General features: G+C 40.3%; 3 protein-coding genes across 3 annotated transcripts; all 3 read right to left on the bottom strand.

Annotated features, from left to right (window-relative positions):
• Positions 1-434: 434 nt before the first annotated feature.
• On the bottom strand, positions 435-7,390 carry LOC308289940 (pepsin A-like; the record flags this gene model as incomplete). Its single annotated transcript, XM_080731720.1, has 9 exons — positions 435-457; positions 3,985-4,087; positions 4,816-4,945; positions 5,034-5,150; positions 5,296-5,492; positions 5,616-5,734; positions 6,526-6,643; positions 6,879-6,996; positions 7,335-7,390. 9 exons carry the CDS (start codon positions 7,388-7,390, stop codon positions 435-437), a joined length of 981 nt encoding a protein of 326 aa, XP_080587846.1.
• A 1,043-nt stretch (positions 7,391-8,433) lies between these two features.
• LOC308289939 (pepsin A-like) lies at positions 8,434-12,794 on the bottom strand. The gene is made up of 9 exons (XM_080731719.1): positions 12,729-12,794; positions 12,297-12,414; positions 11,963-12,080; positions 10,946-11,064; positions 10,637-10,833; positions 10,296-10,412; positions 10,050-10,179; positions 8,903-9,001; positions 8,434-8,656 (listed from the first exon to the last, which is right to left on the bottom strand). Exons 1-9 carry the CDS (start codon positions 12,782-12,784, stop codon positions 8,507-8,509), a joined length of 1,104 nt encoding a protein of 367 aa, XP_080587845.1. The 5' UTR covers positions 12,785-12,794; the 3' UTR covers positions 8,434-8,506.
• A 3,834-nt stretch (positions 12,795-16,628) lies between these two features.
• LOC308289938 (pepsin A-like) lies at positions 16,629-22,055 on the bottom strand (the record flags this gene model as incomplete). The annotated part of the gene is made up of 9 exons (XM_080731718.1): positions 16,629-16,781; positions 16,873-16,968; positions 17,893-18,028; positions 18,146-18,262; positions 18,815-19,002; positions 19,125-19,243; positions 19,409-19,520; positions 21,325-21,436; positions 22,000-22,055. 9 exons carry the CDS (start codon positions 22,053-22,055, stop codon positions 16,629-16,631), a joined length of 1,089 nt encoding a protein of 362 aa, XP_080587844.1.
• Between the last annotated feature and the right edge of the window lie 309 nt (positions 22,056-22,364).

The following is a 22,364-nucleotide window of genomic DNA, read 5'->3' as shown; positions in this document are numbered from 1 at the left end:
GGAACAACTGGAAACAGCGCCCTACTTTTAGAATGATGTCTGAATATTGTCTGAATAGCCTTATCAAGGTAAAACAAAATGGTTTCTCATTTCAAGGCAAGATTTTTGTCAAGCTTATACAAAGATTACATTTCTGTACTTTGTACTACGTATAGGCTACAGTGTGTAGGCCTACTGTATTGACCTTCTATATATTTTTTATATCCAGATTGCAAAATTATTCTCCCATCATATTCTATACATAGTCTTCTTTACTTATATTTAACTATATATTTAAAATCTTGTTATATTGTTAGCACAGTCTTTGGAGCTTATCACCCCAACATTTCTTGGCACATAATACTTGTATAAGAGTACAGGTAAGTTACAAATAAAATCTCATTCATTCATTCATATTAAACAACGCTAATACATGTCTTGGTGTAGAGATTGCTTCAGTTAGCCAGGTGGTTCTTACCTGTGGAGACATTCAGAGAGAGCCACCAGGGCACAGAGGACAACAAGCCACTTCATTGTTAACTTTGCTGTTAGACACGAGAGTGAAACGATGGAGAAAGACTCCATTCTTAAATACAGTCCATCAAGGTTGTGTCCCACAAATGACTTTCCGTGTCACCATAGCATATGATTACCTAAGATAAGAAATGTTTGATACGATGACGAATTATATGGCCTTATCTCTGAAAATCCAAGATAACTAGTTTTTAATTTTTCGGAAGTGCTTTTACTGTATTGACATTGAGATGAGTAGATTTGATGTTCATTCTTCTGTGTACAGTTTAATGTTGATAATAACATTCCCCACGTGGCATGATTTAGTTTTAGACAATTAACCGGAGCTACTGTACTGTAGTTGTTGATAACATATTCTCGGAAAAAAGAATATTGGAAATATCTGATTCTTGATTCTAGTTTATAACAACATATTCTTATCGGGAAATCTTTGTGTAAATAAAAGAAGATAATTGAATAATGATTGAAATTCCAAAATAAAGTAAATGTTTTGGATGTTAGAGTTGTGCATTTTTACATTTGTGTTCAGAAAAGTTCAGAATCAGAATCAACATTGTCAGATCACAGTTTTACAGGTGTAAAACAGTGGATGAATTTTTTTTTTTTTTTTTTTTGCAAGCTCCATCGTTCTCGTTATTTCCATAAAAAGAAAGGGAGGAAGAAGAAGGGGGGCCAGGGGGAAGAGAGATTAAAACAAACACATTATCTACATATTTTTACCTGAGGTGAGACATAAAGGTGCACGAGCATAGCAGCAGATCTATACTTTACACATGATATGCTATGGACTTTTAACTTTTTTATATAAGGTGCGAGAAAAAAACAAAAGCAGTACAGTTTCTGTTGTTACGACCCTAAGGTCATATATGCATCTTGGTATAATCTTTTTTTTTTTTTTTTTTTTTTTTACCACACATGCATTATCAGCTTATCAGCATGGGACCCTGGTAAGGCTGGAGCCATCCCCTTACCAAGTTGCATGCACTACTGAGTGATTATCCACTTGTTCCAATTCAATTGTTCCCCACACTTAATGATGAATTAGGTAGGTGTCCTTCCATTGGATTGCACAAGCTCATATTGGCCAATTTATATTTTTCCAGTTTTTCCAATCCAGGTATTCTGAACTTTGATTGGCTCCCACAGAGTTTCCCCACACGTTTTGGGGGTGGAAGTAATCAGCCGATGTACTATGAATGGGACATTTGGATGTCATTATTTTCCAATGAATGGAATGCACCCGATCATTACAGATCGGGTGAAGTAATTGAGAGGTGTTAGTAGACACCTTTATGAACCCATTGGTGAAGAAAGGTTTTGTTAAGCAGTTATTTTGCAGATGGCTAAAAAAATCGAAAACTGGCACTGTTATTGGCATAATCTGTATTATTTTGAATTTTACAATGAGAAATGTCACAGCTTGTCTGTGTCCGTCATTTTACGGTCTATGGGTTTGCTGCTCTGACATCATGCTCTGATGTCATTGTAATGTCACACTAACCGAATCCCTTTTATGCCCATTTATGGAGTTCCCTGATGTCATCAATATTAAGCCCATATCTAACAGGACTTCCTATCGGAATGCCCATATATGGAGGCCACATCGGCCACATCCCACATACCACACTAACAGAATCCATATATGGCCAAGACAGATGGCCAAGACAGCCCATATCTGTGTTGCTGGTTCTACAGACAGGGATCTCCTTGTATGGCCATAAAAGGTTATGATGTCAGAACGTCATAAACACTATAGGACTTTCACATAACGAATATAACTGAGTATGTTTGCTCTCACAGCATTTCTCCATACAGTACATGGATGGGTACCAGGGATCTCCATATATGGGGATCTTGTCCAATATACATCATTGGAGTTCCCTCATCAATATTAAGCCCATATCTAACAGGACTTCATATTGGAATGCCCTTACGATATACTGTACATCACTGGCCAGAGATGGCCAAGAATTGGCGCGACCTTTAGGGCGAGGTTGCACACCAGCATGCCACAGGTACATGTTAAGAATAGTTGCATTATGATCTTTGACCCTCAACACATACTGTAGGTATACACATGTATTTGTTCAGTTAAGTGTAATATTGGCAGATTTATTGTGAAAATAGATTATTTGATAATGGTGGCAGTAATTTGCATATAAATGGTATATGGGACATTTTGACAACTTTTTAACATAGCTCATCATTTTGTAAAAAAAAAGCAGAAAAAAAATCATTTTCCAATCTATAAACACTGATTAGAAGTACATTTCTGGGGGGTGCATGATACCCCCTTCTTCCCACTCTACTATTAGAGTTACAAAGGTAAGAAATAACTATAAGAAGCACCATTATGTAAAAGTATACACATATACAACTATCCTGCACATGCAGAAGAACAACAACACAAGCTTACAGCTTTGGTTGCAAGGGAATCAGATAACGCACACAGGCACACACTGACAAGATATGCAGGGCGGACAGACAAAGATAGGCACGATGAGAAAACAAAAACATAAATTTCCCCTCCTTTCTTGCTACAATATATTTTATTCAAAGGTAGATATAATAGACGTACTATTCAATCAACCCATTTGTGCAAGTATACGTTATTAAAATCTTACATGAATCAAACAGCCCCGATACAGGAAGTCATAGAGTTATTCATAATCCATGGGGTTGCTTGGTTTGATTACACAGCCTTGACCAGTCCAACGTACTTCGCCTCGGGAGCAAAGATGGAATAGTACTGCCTCATGAAGACTTGTCCTAGAATCCAGAGGCTGTCAAGTCCACCACCATTGCCAAGGCTGTCAAAGCCAGTGTTGCAACCATCATTGCCCCACTAGAGAGAAAGAGAGAGAGAGAGAGAGAGAGAGAGAGGGGAGAGAGAGAGAGAGAGAGAGAGAGAGAGAGAGAGAGAGAGAGAGAGAGAGAGAGAGAGAGAGAGAGAGAGAGGGAGGGAGAGACAGACAGACAGACAGACAGACAGACAGACAGACAGACAGACAGACAGACAGACAGACAGACAGACAGAGAGACAGAGACAGAGACAGAGAGTGAGAGTGAGCATGGTTAGAATGGTTAGACCTTTTAAGTTTCTCACCGCTAATGGTGGGGAGCTTCACATTATGTGTGACATCTAGCCTACAGTAATTTGCAATAATGATTTAATATCTGCAAATTCAACCATCCTTAAGTGATCTAGAATTGTTGCTGCAACACATTTTGCCACTAAACAATGGTTTAGCTCATTCAGCAGCATACAGTATGAACTCTGTGTGTGTGTGCATGCGTGCGTGCGCCTGTGTGCGTGTGTGTGTGCGCGCGCGCGCGCGTGTGTGTGTGTGTGTGTGTGTGTACACAGTATGTGCATGTCTTCTCGTCCTTACCTGTTAGTCTGCATCATGTACAGTATGTGCATATTTGTGTACATATGGTCATCGTGCAATTAGACTGTGTAGCCTATACTGACGTTCTGAACATAGGCAGAGGCAGGGATGGCAAAGGCGTGTCCGTTGAGAGTGAAGGTCACATCAGGCATGTTCTGGATGTTCTGGCAGTTCACTGAGCCCTGTGAAAGTCAGATGTGTTTTTAGCAGCAACAGTTGTTGTACTTTTAGCTAAAGTTGCTTCATCAAATGAGCATCTTCACATAAAATCCACCATTCCTACCCACTAGCCTGGGATCAATACCATGATCCGGTTGGGAGCGGAAATAACTTATTGTACGTCATCATCGTCATGGGCGGACTACACTTGGCAAGAACCACGAAACCGGAACCACCGGTGCTGTGCACCTCCAAAATGGTACGTATAATCGTTTAGTTTCTTTTGGTATAATAATCGTTTGGTATGTTCATCTTTTATTCTAACTCGTAGCACGACTAGCGAGAATAAATTAATCTATTCGCATTATTACGGAAACCAGTAAGACGCGGAAAAAACTTTGTTATGTTGTAGTTTGTTGTCAGGCAGCCGGATACAGCAAACCAGAACCACCAGTTCTTCCCCGTTTTTTTCTTTCTTTCTTTCTTTCCGGTTTAAGCCACGCCTAGACCGGATCATGGGCCGGTTTAGAACGAATACCAGGCTTTCCTCCGAGGTGGAAAGTCGGGCAATACGAGGTTACTCACAGAGCAATGAGATATGATTAATATGAGCCTAGGTGTTCCAACTTGGTAATTGTGCCAGGTAAGAGCCTGATTGTCTCTTTTTGATGAGTTGTCAATTTGATAAAATATGTGTATTCTAAATTGGGGAAATAAAAAAGGCAAGAGAAGACAAATATATTTATCTCACATCGTTGGATCCAACATAGGAATTCAGGTTGATAATGCCGTTGGTCGGGCCTATAATGAGAGCAGTGCCGGAGTCAACGATAGCATGGCAGCCACCATTACAAGCCACCGTCTCTCCATTGATGGTAATACTGTTAGGATAAATAGAAGAAGCCAAATTAATAGGAGTATCCAACTATTAAAACCTGAATTGTGCATCAGAGTGGAATGCGTTTTCACCTGTCCATTTGGACCTGCCACCAGGTCTCAGAGATCAAGGGGATCCAGGTGACTTGTCCGGTGTAGTGGTTTCCATCATAACCACCGAAGATCAGCTCACTGCCCTGCTGTTCGTTGCTAATGGGAGCATGAGGAAGACAAATATTTTAGTATCAGAGAATATACAGTAGGCTGCGTGCGTACAGTATATGACCTACACATACTGTATATTTACCATTGCACACAAACACATTTCAAAACACTATTCTATATATTTCAGTACCTGCTCATGTAGATAGAGAAGATTTTCTGAGACACTAGGTTTTGCTTAATCATATTGTCAAAGACAGGCACCACATTGTCAACGGCAAAGGACTGGAAGGCAAGTCCCAGGACACCATCACACGGCATGCCGCCAAGAGCAGAATCTTCCGTCTGGGCGACTCCAAATGTCTGCTGGGCCACAGTAACCCCAGCAATCTGGAAACCAAGCTTAGCAGTTAATGAAAGTTCATTTTCGTCGGTGGAGAGGTACTATGTAAGTATGTATATGCAGATGATTGTCAGATTTGTCAAGTGATGATCCTGGCTGCTTTCAGTTACCTCGACATTGTCAATGCCCAGATATCCAGACATGTAGCCTCTACCATATTGAATGGACAGAGGCTGGCTGCCCCACTTGAAGGTGGATGACTGCTGTGGGTTGAATTTCTTTTGGTTCTCTGTAAAACATACAGTGTTAACATATCGTGTGTCTTAAGCTGTGCATTAAAGGAGTAGTTCACCCCCAAAATGACTTTTTTTCTATTGATTACTCATGCCATGGAGAGTAGAGTTCAATAATATTTTTAGGTTTTTGTCACATTCCTAAGACAAAAATGTGATAACAATAAATTTACCCCCATTCATTTTGGATGGTGACCCGTTTCGAAACGGGTCACCATCCGGAATCAATGGGGGTAAATTTACTCAAATAATTCTTTTGTCTTAGGAATGTGACAAAAACCAAAACATATTATTGAACTCTACTCTCCATGGCATGACTAATCAATAGAAAAAAATTCATTTTGGGGGTGAACTACTCCTTTAAGGCAAATTGGACTAGTAAATCAGAACTATTCTTGGAGTAACTAAACAAGTGTCTTCACTTCACGCTAATAGAAACTGACTTTATTTTTGGAAACAAACAAGAAAAGTGAGCTCCTCTGAGCGGGTTGTGCTCATCGTTCTATAAAGCTGGTAGAAAGTAATTCGATCAATGAAATGGGGAGGATGCAAAGTGGTACTCGCAAACTGTAAAGGGGTGGTGCAGGCAGGGTCGTCACACCAAATTCTGGGCCCTGGGTACAAGGATTCACTGCGGGCCCCCCATGAATGTTAACTATTGAAAAATAGCAGATATACAAGCTCACAGCGCGGCACCGAGTGCCCACGAGTACCTACAGTAGGCCCCCTGACTGTCATCTGCTAGGAACTGCATGCCTCTCGGGGATGAAATTGTAACAGTACTCACGACAGGTCTGGCCGGTGCAGTAGACAGAGGACACCCAGAGGTTGGAAGAGCCAGTGTCAATTAGAACGGTGAAGGACTGGGGAGGAGTGCCAATGGAGATCACCCCGTAGTAGTATGACTGTTGACACACGATGGATGAGGTGACGTAACATAAATGGTGGAAGAAGTACTCAGATCTTTACTTAAGTAAAACATAGCAATACCACAATGTAGAAATATTAAAGTAAATGTCTCGTATTCAATTTTTAAAGACAAATAAAGACTTCTCCTTTTTGAACAGACCTATCAATCTTAGTTATACAAATAAGGACAAATAAGGTTTAAAGTTTGTCATTCTGCTGGCCTGGACTCACATCATCATTATTGGTCAAAGGCTCTGTTTCATCCTCGAGGATGTCGGCCATTGGGTAATATTTCTTGATGTACTCATGTGGAGATTTCCGTGGAGACTTCTGCTTGATCAGGGGCATCCTACACAGCGAGAAAAAGATCAGTAATAATGCCAGGCCCTTTTTTTGTTATCCTTTGCAGTGCAATGGATTAAGACTGTATATCTTAGTCTGAAAAGCTTTGAAAAGGTAATAGCTTATCATTTCCATCGGGACATGATGGCTACATTATCATCAATAATTAAATGTTCTTACTTTGCACTCTGCATAGGCTACAGCAACATCATCATCATCATCGACATTGTGCACAGTTGTTTTAGAGCGTGTGACAAATACAGTAAAACCTCTTGAATCTTCAATCATTCATATTATACAATAATGCTAAGAAGGTGTGGCTTCAGTCAGCCAGGTGGTTCTTACCTGTGCAGACATTCAGAGAGAGCCACCAGGGCACAGAGGACAACAAGCCACTTCATGGTTGTTAACTTTACTGTTAGACTCAGAGAGTGAAAATATGGTGAAAGACGCCATCCTTATATACAGTCATTGTGTTCCCAAAATGCCTTTCCATGTCACCAAATAGTATAACTTGGTGAGATATGGCCATATCTCTGACAATCCAAGATAACTAGTTTATAATTTTAAGTGCTTTGACTATATTGACCTTCAGATCTGAAGGTTTTTGCCAGAGCTACTTGATCTTGAAATCTTACATAAACTCATAAAACAAGTGTAGAAAGGTTCTCTCAGTGGAGCCCAAATCTCAGCCAGGCACCACTCCCCAATAATAATAGTTACACTGTCTGACGCAGTGACATCAAACTACGTCTCTGTGTCTTACATGCCTCTTGCCACCATATGGTTACATAAGCCTTGAAACAAGCCACAAGTTCACTATGTGTGTGCCACAGTATGCATGTGTATCTTAGGGGTGCAGGGTATATAGCCTACAGTATGTATAGACAATACCGCACACACAGATTTTAGGACATCAATTCCATAATACAAGGACAATGCCAAGTGGGTATGCATGCCACTCTGGTTATGCAGTAGCTGTTGGATCACTTGTCAGAGCACTGGTTGTATCTGTTATAACTGTTGTTTGTAATTTAGGGATTACCATGAATCCATTAGGGTTTGGATCTGTCATTTTGTCGCCATGAAAAGCTCTACTTGGAGGCCAGTCTATGATTTCATTAAATAAAGAAGGGATACAGACAGACTGACAGATTTTGACATCATGGATGTACCGGTATAGATATTTATGGACAACCGCAGATCCCACTGACTTTTGGCAATTCACATGGCAAGTTTGAAGTCGATCAGTCAGAGGGTTCTCGAGAGTGGTGAAGGGAGAGTGGGTACACAGACACAGTCAGACACACAAAGATTCCATGCATTTATAGAGATGAGGGGAAAATAAGAAACTATTTATTTCACTGCAATATATTTTATTCAAAATGAGATACAACAGATTTACTATTACAACTTATACAGTTTCCCATTTGTGCAAGCATGTTAACCATACATGAATCATACTGCCCATATAGAAAATCATATTTAGTGATAATCCATTGGGTTGCTTGGTTTGATTACACAGCAGGGGCCAGTCCAACGTACTTCGCCCCGACATCAAAGACAGAATAGTACTGCCTCATGAAGACATCACCCAGGATCCAGAGCTGGTCAAGTCCACCACCGTTGCCAAGGCTCTCAAAGCCAGTGCTGCAACTAGAGCCCCACTAGAGAGAGAGAGGAGGAAATGTATTTCACTCATAAATAATTTTTGATGGTTTGAATTTGACTTGCAGCCAGTGAGGTTAGATGTCTTCTCATCTCTAACTGTTTGTCTCTGTGTGTGTGTGTGTGTGTGTGTGTGTGTGTGTGTGTGTGTGTGTGTGTGTGTGTGTGTGTGTGTGTGCGTGTGCATGTGCTTGTGCGTGTATGTACATGTATGGGTCAGTGTACATTAGAGTGTGTAGACTGACCTGTTGAACATAGGCAGAGGCAGGGATGGCGAAGGCGTTTCCATTGAGAGTGAAGATCACATCAGGCATGTTCTGGATGTTCTGGCAGTTCACTGTGTTCTGTAAAAATAATATAATTGTGTTTTTAGCAGGGGTGGTAATCTTTTTTTATTTAAACTTCACACATTTTCAACCTCATATAATTGGTCCTCACTAATGCGCATTATAAGATGGCACCATTTCTGTTAAAGGGATATTTCACTTTCAATTTTATCGTCTACTCATGGCTTTTGGGAGCCCACCGGACAGTTTTTAAGTTGCTTGATTCAGATAGATATTTGATATGCATTTTACCATGGGTTTCATTTGTAGTCCTACATGGCCATGTTGAGGACCAACAGAGGTGTTTCAATTTGTCTGATTGGCATATAGAGCTAATGTTCACTATAACACCTGTGGGACTGTAGGTGTAGGACTACAAAATGAAACCCATGGAGTTTGAAGTTACAGTGTGTTTAGTTTGCATAGGAAGGGGGTGTGTCTGGTAAAATGAATATCAAATATCTAAATACTGAATGGAGGAACTTAAAAACTGTCTGGGGTGAACACAAAAGCCCGACTAGACGATAAAATCACCCCAAAATGTTTTTGAAAGTCAAATATCCCTTTAACTTGGTCTGTGTCTCAGAAGATTGCTTAGCCTTATACAGTAGGACAGTTTGGAAACCTGCCTACCAGTGACATCATCGGTAAGCGGGTTTGTGGACATTTCAACCAAATGTCAAGCTTTTTTGAATCAATCTATATACTTCAGCATGGTAACTTTCCAACTTGGACTCTCCATCGATTATATCAGTGGTAGGCAGGTTTCTGAACTGTCTCAAGACCACCAAGAGAGAGTAGATGGAAGTTGTGCTATCAATTAATGGTCATTAGAGTTATTAGTTATTCCTAATCTGTATTTCAAATTTTGCATACTTAATCTGTTTGTTAGTGTGTAGGGGTGGAGGGGGGGATATGGAAGGGGACAAGCACTGCGCAATGTGGGGCATGTATCGAGGAGGGTAGGAGACTGACAGTTTCCTTTTAATGAGGTGTCAATTTGATCACTAATGTGTATTCTAAATTGGGGAAATAAAAAAGCCAACAGAGGAAAAATGTATCTTACGCCGCTGGCTCCAACATAATACTTCATGTTGTTAATGCCGTTGCTTGGGCCAACAATGAGAGCAGTGCCGGAGTCAATGATAGCATTGCAGCCACCATTACAGGCCACAGTCTGTCCGTTGATGGTAACACTGTTAAGAGCAATAGAAGAAGCAGAATTAATAGTACCCTGGCTGTGTGTATGCAAGGTTTTGCTGCTGTCAACTTTTAAAAGGTGAATTGTGTGAAGCGTAGAACGTATTTTCACCTGTCCATCTGGACCTGATACCAGCTCTCAGAGGTCAAGGGGATCCAGGTGATTTGTCCGGTGTATTTGCTCTCATCAACACCACCGAAGATCAGCTCACTGCCCTGTTGTTCGTCCCTAATGGGAGCAGGGAAGATACATATCACAGGTAAATTAACACACACATTTAAATATAGACCTACAGTACATACTGTATACTGTTTACAGTACGGTATATGTAGTATAAATACAGCATATCTACCATTGTACAAAAAAACAACAACCCTACAAACACTATTCCATACATATATTTACCATTGTAAACAAACACAAGCAAGCACTATTCCATACTATTTCAATACCGGCTCAGATAGAGAGAGAAGAGTTGCTGAGACACCAGGTTCTGCTGCATCATGTTTTGGAAGACAGGCTCCACATTGTCAGCAGCAATGGACTGGAAGGCAAGTCCAAAGATCCCATCACACGGCATACTGCCAAGAGCAGAATCCTCCGTCTCGGCGACTCCAAATGTCTGCTGGGCCACAGTAACCCCAGCAACCTGGAAACCAAGGTAACCAGTTAATGAAAGTTCTTATTTGTCTGGGGGAGAGGCAGAATATGCAGATAATTGTCCAATTCGTCAAGTAATGGTCATGGCTGCTTTCAATTACCTCAATATTATCAATGCCCAGGTATCCAGTCATGTAGCCTAAACCATACTGAATGGACAGTGACTGGCTGCCCCACTTGAAGCTGGAAGACTGCTGTGGGTTGAATTTCTTTTGTCTCTCTGTAAAACATATTGTGTCTTTTTTAGCTGTACACATACTTGGTGTAACTAAAACAAGTGTCTTCACTTGCTTGTGCTAATACAAACTGACTTCATTTAGGGACAAGAAAAGTGTGCTCCAGTGAATGCAGATCTTTGCCAGGCTGGGCTCTTCGTTCTATAAAGCCAGCAATTTGACCAATTGCTGAAATAGGTGGTACTGTACGCAAAGTGCAAAGAGGTGGTGCAGGGGTTGGACTAGCTCTGGTCCAGAGACACTCTGACAGGCGGCTGAGTAAAAGACTAGACCGGGATTTCTGTACCCCTACAAGGGCTCAACTTCAGTCAAAATAAACTAAACTACTTCACTACTCACCAAACCAAATGTAGTTTTGCGTTGTTGAAAGCTAGTCTATTTTCCGCAGTGGGAAACCTCTCAGCACCCCACCCACTCTGTAAAATACATTATTTTTGTTATGAAATAAAACGCATCCAACTCGACTGACGCTTATTTCCGGGTTGTGTCTGCGTTGGCCGCTGGGTGGCTCGAGTTGGGTGCATTTTATTTCATGACAAAAATAATGTATTTAACAGAGTGGGTGTGGTGCTGAGAGGTTTCCCACCACGGAGAATAGACTTTCAACAACACAAAACTACCTTTGGTTGGTTGAGTAGTGAAGTAGTTTAGTTTATTTTGATTAAAGTTGAGCCCTCGTAGGGGGAAAAAGAAATCCTGGTCTAGTCTTTGAGTCACCCGCCTGTCAGAGCGTCTGGACCAGAGCTAGGGTTGGACCATATAACCAGGGGGCACCCACGTCAATTCCAGACCTACTATACATCCCTGACTGTCTGTACTAGGAATTGCCTCTCATGGATAAATAAAGTATAGTATTTTAGTTTTTTAGTTAACAATACTCACGGCAGTTCTGGCCAGTGCAGTAGACAGAGGCCACCCAGAGGTTAGAAGAGCCGGTGTCAATATGAACGGTTAAGGACTGTGGAGGATTGCCAATGGAGATCACCCCATAGTAGTACATCTAAAGGTGACACACAGCAATAGATGAGGTAATGTAACAGCAATGGTGGAAGAAGTACTCTGATTTTTAGGTAAAAATAGCAATACTAGAACTATTTTGTTAAAAGTAAAAGTCCTGTATTCATAATCTTGAGACAAACTAAAGTCCATTTCATTCTCAGTTGCACGCACAATCTGTTCTTTTTAACAGTTTGACATTCTGTTGGCCTTTACTTACGTCGTAATAATTGGTCAAAGGCTCAGTTTCTGTCTGGAAGACCTCATCATTGGGATAGAACTTCTTGAGGACCTCCTGTGGAGATTTGTGCGGAGATTTCTGCTTGATCAAGGGCATCCTACACACAGTGAGAAAAGGATCATCAGTAATAATACCAGGCCCTTTTTATTATGCTTTGCAGTGCAATGGATGAACACATTTCTTAGTCTCTGAATAGCTTTGAAAACTTGTCATTTCCATCAGGACACGATGGCAACATTTTCATCAAGGGTCGGGGTGTTTTCATTTTCTTTATAGCCGGTGTGCCATATAAATTATTACGTTTAATTATCACACCACATCAAAATGTAATTTCAAACTTGAATCATGAATCATTCATACTATATAATAATGTTAAGAAGGTGTGGCTTCAGTCAGCCAGGTGATTCCTACCTGTGGAGACATTCAGAGAGAGCCACCAGGGCACAGAGGACAACAAGCCACTTCATGGTTGTTAACTTTGCTGTTAGACTCAGAGAGTGAAAATAATGGTGAAAGACACCATCCTTATATACAGTCCAATGTGTTCCCAAAATGCCTTTCCACCAAACAGCATAATAACTTGGTGAGATATGGCCTTATCTCTGACAATCCGTATCCAAGATAACTAGTTTATACTTTTTTCTGGAAGTGCTTTTACTATTGACCTTCAGATTAGAAGATATATTTGCCAGAGCTACTGTGTATAGTTGATATCAACAACCCAGCCCACAAAAAACGGAGCAGAGGTTTTTAGCCTACTTGGCCTCCAGGGATTTGGCCTGAAACTCTTAAATATGCAATCAAAATTATTTATTTACGCAACAAAACGATGATGTGCATGATCAAGATGTAGTTGTCAGATTTCTCTGAATTCTATTCTGATTGACTATGATTGCCTTTCAAACTTTGGTGGAGGGACTCATTTTGCACGACATGCTACAAGCACCGCTGGACCAATCGGCGGTAGACTTTGCACTCATAATCCTATTATCTCCACCCAATTGTTTTTCAAACTTCTCTTCCAGACTAGCACATTTGCTGGTGGCAGTGTTGGCTAGTCTGCTTATTATCTGCCATATGGGTCTTGTAAATATTGGCAGACCATAATAAGCTACCTGGCTTGGCGGGGAGATGGTGGCACACACCCTTAATATACAGTCAAGCCCCTAACAGGGACCTGAGACTAAACATTTATGAAGAATGATTGTTATCGCACATGTAACTTTATAATTTTGTGGGACATAATATGCTATATGGTTGTTAAATGCTTATATAGTGCTGCTTTAAGAATATAATTGAATAATAATTGATACAGATCAATGTTTTAGATGTTAGAGTTGAGCACATACAACATGACAACGTTGCAAGCATAACTTGCAAATTCTTCAAAAGGATATGAATGCTGAGCTATCCTATGATGTCATGAAATGGTGTTAGCTGAGAAGGTTGAAAAAGGAAACATACACAATTTCCTGTTTTTGTATAATAACAAGAATTGACACACAGTCAATATAAAATCTGGTGGATTGGTGTGTTGAAGTTAGTGTAAAAAAAGTTTGAAAAAATTTTTTTTTGAAAAAAAAAAAAAGTTTGAAAAAAAAAATGTTTTAGAAAAAAAAAAAGTTTAGGTCCAAAAATGTGTTAAAAAATCGACCTGATGGTGGCGCTATATGGGACAGATCCATGTCGATGAGATAAGTGTAGACATACTGTGTAGCGATTTGTGTGATTTTAGGGCAAAAACTGTAGGAGCAGTATTCAAAAATTTGGCGGGGGTCCCTGGAGCTGCGGGGGTCCCTGGAAGGGTGGAGGTTGTGGATTGGCAGACAAGGATTGTGTGTGGAAAATTTCACATGGATAGGGGCAAAAAAGTGTGATGTGACGTGACAGACAGACAGACTGACGGACAGACAGACAGGCGGTGGAGGTTTTCATAGTAACTGCGACCTGACGGTCGCAATTATAATCATTAGTATTGTTTATTTTAATTATTATTATTAAGGAACTCTAGAAATCTCAGTTGGAACTGTTACCCCAGTGACCCGATGCTGGATAAGCGGTTGAAGATGGATGGATGGATGGATGGATTATTTTAGAGTAAGCTACTTTATTTACCATTATTGTGTAGCAATAAAACACAGGCTTATAGTTTAATAAAGAGCCTAAATGCAACAATAGTATAGGCTTGTCATTCATGATGGATTGCTTTGTAGATTAGCATTATTGGGCTAAATGTAAAGACGCTACGCTGCGCCAACCGTGAATTCAACACAATCTGCTGTTGAGCAGTTTAACCAATTTGCTACGTACGTCTACACAAACGGTCAGATTACAAAGATAAATTGCTTAGTGAAGGCTCACGGATGTCACCATAGGTTACGCTCCAGCAGAATGTCCCGTAATGATCGTATTATTTAAAGAGGAGCATTTTAACACTTATGTTGCAATGATTTTTTCCGGCCAATGTCCCGCGTTGCCATGGTTACCATAGACTTCCATGTAATTGTGCAAGTGTGTAAAAAGTGCACGCCCATGCCTAGATGATGCACCACGTGTGTAGATGCTGTTCACAGCTTTCAAACAAAAAAATCCGCTTGGAAATCCGTGCAGGCATTCATGATTTATCAGCCATTATGTTTTCTTCAGATGTAAACAAACATGGCTGCCATGTTTGAAAGAATGGGTTGGTATGGGGGTTAAACATGCAATTTCGCGATCGCGATCATGCCTAATACATTTCTGGAGGTCCAAATTTTTTTTTGAAAAAAAATCTTTTGAAAAAAAGTTTTTTTTTTTTTGAAAAAACGGCCCAAACTCGGGAAACTCGGGGTTGGCACAGCACTAGTACCAATACAAACTCGGGAAACTCGGGGTTGGCACCATATGTGTTAATCCGATCGGTCGTCGTTTCCCTAAAAAGGTATTAATGTATCTAAGTGCAGTACACCTCGCAACCGATGGGGTCGCATGGCTGAAAAACAACAGAAAATGACGTCTGATCGGATTAAAATGCTGTTTATTAAACAATACGAAAGATACGGGTAATTCTGCTTGAGCGTACCATACTGTGACATCTGTGAGACTTCAGTAAGCACTTTATCTTTGAAATATGAAAGTTTTTGTAGACGTACGTAGCAAATAGGTTTAACTGCTCAACTCGAGGTTGAAGTGAATTTATTACGTGCGCAACACCGTGACTCGTGTCGTGCCCTATCTAAATTGGTCGGGCTAACAGTGCTAAATGTAGCATAATCAGTGTTTGTGTAACTTCAGTCAGAAGATAATCTGACGGTTCTGACAGACTTAACCTCCTCGCGTTGTGAGCTTGTAGAAGAGCAAACATAGAGTTGGGTCGCCGTTTTATTCCATGAGTAATTGTGTATAACATGCCTGCGTTAGCCTGCAGCTAGCGCTAGCTAACGTTAGCGTTAGCCGTTAGCCACACATCCAGAATAGTCTAATAAGTCAATTTTCCAACGGCGAGTGAACGATTGCATTCCGTGTCCTTCATGGATTTTTTTCCCCCTGGCTGTCAATGTTTTTATTGTCCAACACGTGTATGATTCTCTCTGTATAATAAACATTTGGTGGCATAACACAAAGAATGATAGCCGATCTACAGCTGCAGAGTCTTTTCTCTCTGGCTCCCGTTTAGAGATGGGACGTTCGAGAACGAATCGAGTCTTTTGAACGGCTCTTTGAAATGAACGATGGGATCCGGTTCGCAGTAAGGAGCCGTTCCTTTCTAAATGAACAGTTGTGGGGAAAAGTAGGCAATTCCTTTACATAAGTACAAATATCAATACTGCAATCAATGTGGAAATACTCTGCCACAGTAGAAGTTTGGATTGTTAACGTACTTTTATATATATATATATATATATATATATATATATATATATATATAGGGGCTGTTAAGTATGACATCATTTTGTAGGCAGAGGAGAATTTCTGCCCCCAGTTTCCGTGAATCTTTTTACTATTTTTACCATTTACACATTTTTCTTCTCTTTGTTGTTGAAAGGAAAGTGTTAGAATGATACTTTAGTCGTCATATTGATGTTGTGGAGGAGGCGTTGGGGGACACAGACAGAGATACAGATTCTGTGCATTCATAGACAGATAGATAGATAGACCTTTTGTGCTACAATATATTTTATTTAAAATTAGATATAATGTACAGACATTTACTATTACAACTAGTTTCCCATTTGTGCAAGTACTTTACAACCATACATGAATCTTGGGCTATACAGTCCCGATACAGTAAGTCATGGTATTACTGCTAATCCATTGGGTTGCTTGGTTTGATTACACAGCTGGGGCCAGTCCAACGTACTTCGCACCGACATCAAAGACGGAATAGTACTGCCTCATGAAGACATCGCCCAGGATCCAGGGGTTGTCAGAGCCACCACCACCGCTGCCCATGGCGCCAAATCCAGTGCTGCAACCAGAGCCCCACTGGAGAGAGAGGAGAACGTGTATTCAACTCACAAGTATTTTTCATAGTTCTAATGTTATTATCAGTATAGATTAGACTGTGTAGACTGACCTGCATAACATAAGCAGAGGCAGGAAGGGTAAAGGAGTTTCCGTTGAGAGTGAAGGTCACATCAGGCATGTTCTGGGTCTGGCAGCTCACTGTGCCCTGTATGAAGAATGTTATGCGTTTAAACAGTGTTGGTACTTGTTGAGCGGCTCCTACATTTGGCTTAATTGTCTTGACAAAGCCAGATTTGTCAATTGGTGTCTGTTTGTATGGCCAGGGTCACACTGGCCAAGCTTCACGGGACGCTTAATGAAATTAATACATAACTAGCACTGCTCATTTCACACTATATTGATTGATTGATTGAAGACTTTATTAGAAGTTTGCATAGAAAAAGGTACAGTTTCATGACGGTACAGTTCACTGGTGCAAGGTCTACTAAAAGGAGATCCTAGAAAAGACTAAGCTTATTTCCACAGGAAACCATTAAAGTATCTCATATAACATTGAATGACAGACGAATAGAACACAGTACTATGCAGTATACATATACACACTATAGTAGCTTAAAGGACCACTTTTTCTTCATAGAATTGGTCCTCACTAATGCTTATTACAAGATGGCACCATTTCTGTTTGCTTGGACTATGTCTTAGAGGAGGGCTTGGACAGTTAAAAACATTCAATCAGTGGCATCATCGGAATAGGAGGGATTGAAAAGATGTTTTCTTTCTTTATTTATTTATTTGCTTTTTTTGTATGCTATATGTATATTTTCCAACCTTTTGGGAAGAGAAAAGCTGTAGTTTCTATTAGCTTAGAATCTCCATCAATGATGTACGGTAATTTGTTAGGCAAGTACTGTCCACATTCCACCAATAAGATGCAGAGTGAGTAGATAGACATGAGCATTTGTGAGGAGATCGAAATGAGCATTTTCACATAAAATCACACCATTCCTACCCAGCATAATTAATATGAGCTTATAGGAGGTCTTCAGGTGGTCATTTTGATCACTTCTGCGTATACTAAATTGGGAAAATAAAAAAGACATCAGAACAAAATGTATGTACAGTAACTCACTTGGCTGCCGCTGGCTCCAACCCAAGAATTGATGTTGTTAATGTCGTTGGTGGGGCCCATAATGAGAGAAGTGCCAGAGTCAAGGATAGCACTGCAGCCACCAGAACAGGCCACAGTCTGTCCATTGATGGTAACACTGTTGAGAGCAACAGCAGAAGCAGAATTAATGGGAGTGTCCTGTGTGTAGGCAAGGTTTTGCTGCTGTCAACCTTTAAAAGTTGAATAGTGTCAGTAGAGTGGAATGTGTTTTTACCTGTCCATCTGGATCTCATACCAGGTCGCAGAAGTCAAGGGGATCCAAACGATTTGTCCGGTGAAGTGGTTCTGATCATAACCACCAAGCACCAACTCACTGCCCTGCTGGTCGTTGCTAATGGGAGCAGGGAAGACAAATATTTTAGTATCAAAGGAAATTACATTTGATTTAAATATACAGTACATATACATGTAGCCTACATGTACTATACATACTGTAATTGTACAGAAAAACACACAGTACAAACACTATTCCAGGGGTCTTCAACGTTTTCAGGCCAAGGACCCCTTAGTTGAGAGAGAGATAAAGCAGGGACCCCCACTACGTATTGTATAAAAGATTGTTGCAGATTCAACATTTTCATAGATTTCTACAGCTTAGACTTGTTTGACAGCAATGTCATCAGTGTTTGTTTTATTTTTAGACATTGAACAACTAGTCTGCTTTTCTATTCACTCTACACCAAACCTCTTTTCCAAGAATAGCAGATCTACAAGCTCACAACGCCTCGCACTGCGAGGTGTTATAATGTTCTTGGCTAATGTTCCACAAAGAATAGGGATACTAGGGTTCATGTGGTTAGTGTAGAAAAAAATAGTTCTTATCACAAAGATTTGGAGGACCTCCTGTTGAAGACCCCTGCACTATTCCATACTATTGCAGTACCCGGTCAGGTAGAGAGAGAACATTTGCTGTGACACCAGGTTCTGCTGAATCATATTGAAAAAGACAGGCTCCACATTGTCAGAGGCAAGGGCCTGGAAGGCCATTCCCAGGAGACCGTCTGTGGACTCCTCGTTATCCTCCGTCTTGGCGACTCCAAATGTCTGCTGGGTGACTGTAATCCCACCAATCTGGAAACCAAAGTAATAAACGTTATAAAGGTTTAATAAACGTTCCTACTTATGGTGGTGAGGCACAATATGCAGATAATTGTCAAATTTGCCAGGTGATGGTCCTGGCTGCTTTCAATTACCTCAACAGTGTCAATGCCCAGATATCCGGTCATGTAGCCTGACCCATATGTAATGGACAGAGCCTCGCTGCCCCACTGGAAGGTGGAAGACTGCTGTGGGTTGAATTTCTGGTGGCCCTCTGAAAAACATATTGTATGTGTTTTTTTAGGTGCGTGCACATAACAGGAAATTGGACTAAGTAAATCAGACCTATTTTTGTGACAGATTGACACCCCTGACTGTCCATACTGTCCCTTGCAAGGAATTGCCTCTCAGTGTTTTTATTTTAGTTCACAGTACTCACGACAGGCGGTGCAGTAGACAGAGGACACCCAGAGGTTGGAAGAGCCGGTGTCAATTTGAACAGTGAATGACTGGGGAGGAGTGCCAATGGAGATCACCCCATAATAGAGCATCTGGAGAAGACACACAGCAATCAGGGGCGTCACAAGGGGTAGGAAAGTGGGACTGAGTTACTGGGGCCCAAGGTGGAGGGGCCCTAATAACTTTATCTATTGAAAAATAGCAGATATACAAGCTCACAGCGCGGCACCGAGTGCCACGCTGCGAGCTTGTAGATCTGCTATTTTTGAAAAGTTGTGAAAATGTGTGAAAATCTTTGAATATAATTTTTAAGCGAACATTTCTAACTAAAATTTTGCTTCTGGGGGTCCCTGGAACTAAATATTTTGAGATCGGGGTCCGTGGCCAAATACATATCATCTTGGGGGTCCTTGACATAGGTTTCTTGCACACATTTTCACGATTTTTCAAAAATAGCAGATATACAAGCTCGCAGCGCTGTGAGCTTGTATATCTGCTAACATTCATGGGGGGGCCGCAGTGAATTCTTGTACCCAGGGCCCAGAATTTGGTGTGACGCCCCCGACAGCAATAGATGAGGTATTGTAACAGGTGGAAGAAGAAGGTGCTCAGATTTTTTATTTTTTGGAGCGGTGAAAGCGCTCCCAATAGACAGGTATGTCCGTGGGTATGTGGGTGGGTGGCTGGGTGGCTGGGTGGCTGGCCGTGTCCGTAGCCTGGCAATACCTTGAGTGGCCACACACAACACACTAGTTAAAGGAGGGGCGCTGTTTTGTGCAGGCCAGGCACACTCACCACTCACTCACAGGCGCACGGAACACACACACACACACACACACACACACACACACACACACACACACACACACACACACACACACACACACACAGACAGACACACACGCACACACACGCACCTAGAACACAGAATCAAAAACATAGATCTAGAACATATAGAATCAAAAACATAGATCTAGAACACAGAATCAAAAACAGAGATCTAGAACACAGAATCAAAAACATAGATCTAGAACACATAATCAAAAACATAGATCTAGAACATATAGAATCAAAAACAGATCTAGAACACATAGTATGTAAAAACATAGACCTAGAACACAGAATCAAAAACATAGATCTAGAACATATAGAATCAAAAACATAGATCTAGAACACATAGTATGTAAAAACATAGATCTAGAACACAGAATCAAAAACATAGATCTAGAACACAGGGTATAGCTGCTCAGATTCACCGCTCCACTTCGAACCGAGGTTTGATTTTTTTTTTTACAAAAGTAGCAAACCTTAATGTAGAAATACTTACAATTATTATCATACATAAAGTACAAAATGTAAAAGTAGCCTACTCATTATGCTACAAATGGTGTATTACCTACAAGCTCAAAACATGTTGCATTGTGTTTGCAATACTTCAGCTTTTGAATAGTCTAAGTATACAGTAGGCCTTAATGTATTTTTTGTAATAATATAAATTTGCAAATTGGCAAAGGTTTTCAAATTATTGTGGTGGAGTAAAAAGTACAATATTTAACTTATACATGTAGTGGAGTAGAAGTATAAAGTATAAAAAAGGAAGCAAATTAAAGTACTTCAAAATGTTACTGAAGCACAGCACTTGGCTAAATGTACTTAATTACTTTCCACCACTGAGTAACAGAAATGTAAAATAAAATAGAACATTAATTTATATGAACACTCATGAGGATTAAGGCGATTAAAGTGTCTCCTGTTTCTATAATGAGAGATAATGAGACGAAGTAAAGCCTGTTTCATTCCTGTTCGTACGGCCAATCTGTTATTTTTATCTGTTATATTTAACAGTTTTTAGTGTACATTATGTCAAAGATGGACATCCTGCTGGCCTGGACTTACTTCATAATCATTGGTCAAGGGTGCAATTGCTTGGAACTCAGCATCGAGGTTGTATTTCTTCAGGTACTCATGTGGAGACTTCCGTTGATGTTTCTTCTTGATCAGAGGCATCCTATACATTACACACAGTGAGAAAAGAAGAGTAATAATGACATTGTGCACTCATCTACTGAAAAGCACTAATATTGCATTGAAGATGTTATAATTGGTTTTCATCCATTCATAAAATATTCACGATAGGAAGGAAACAGCAACCTACTTTTAGACTTGCTTAGTATGAATAGTTAGCCTTGACAAGTTAAAACAAAATGGCTTATCATTTAAACCGGGACACGATTGCAAGATTTGGACTATCAAGCTTACAATAATTAAATTACTGTACTTTGCACTACTGTAACAGTATGTATAGGCTTACTATTCTGGATAAGAAGATTAATAATGTATCCTCTCATCATATTCTGTACATACCCTCTTTATTGCTGTTAAAGTGTTTTTCTTGTTTTTACCTGTATTATTCCCAGTCAAAGCATCTTGTTGTATATTGTTCACCCCAACACATTTTCATTGTGCACACTTGTATAAGAGTGAGTGACAAGTAAAAGCTCTTTAATTTTCCATCATTCATACATACAATAGAGGTGTAGAGATTGCTTCGCTCAGCCAAGTGGTTCTTACCTGTGGAGACATTCAGAGAGAGCCACCAGGGCACAGAGGACAACAAGCCACTTCATGGTTGTTAACTTTGCTGTTAGACTCAGAGAGTGAAAATATGGTGAAAGACACCATCCTTATATACAGTCCAATGTGTCTCCAAAATGCCTTTCCACCAAATAGAATGATAACTTTGTGAGATATGGACGTATGTATCTCTGGAAATACAAGATAGCTAGTTGTTATAGTGCTTTTATATTGACATTCAGATCAGATAAGATTTCTTGACAGAGCTACTGTATTGTACTGTAGTTGATATCAACATATTCTTGGAAAAGGGATGTTGGAAAAACGATAACTAAATTCCAAAATAAAATGTGTGTTCGGAA

The sequence above is a fragment of the Nannobrachium achirus genome, assembly GCF_963921795.1.
Source record: "Nannobrachium achirus genome assembly, chromosome: 8".
Classification (NCBI taxonomy): domain Eukaryota; kingdom Metazoa; phylum Chordata; class Actinopteri; order Myctophiformes; family Myctophidae; genus Nannobrachium; species Nannobrachium achirus.
The sequence above is the reverse complement of the archived record's forward strand: the minus strand, read 5'-3'. Positions and strand labels throughout refer to the sequence as shown.

Bases quoted from the DNA above. Each gene is read 5' to 3' on its own strand.
- LOC308289939 (XM_080731719.1), bottom strand. From the start codon at position 12,784: ATGAAGTGGCTTGTTGTCCTCTGTGCCCTGGTGGCTCTCTCTGAATGT. The intron at 12,081-12,296 runs GTAAGTAAAGGC...TGTCACCTTTAG, and splicing joins CTTTGACCAATTATTACGAC to ATGTACTACTATGGGGTGAT. The intron at 9,002-10,049 runs GTAAGATACATT...TTATTTTTACAG, and splicing joins ATTATGTTGGAGCCAGCGGC to AACACAGTGAACTGCCAGAA.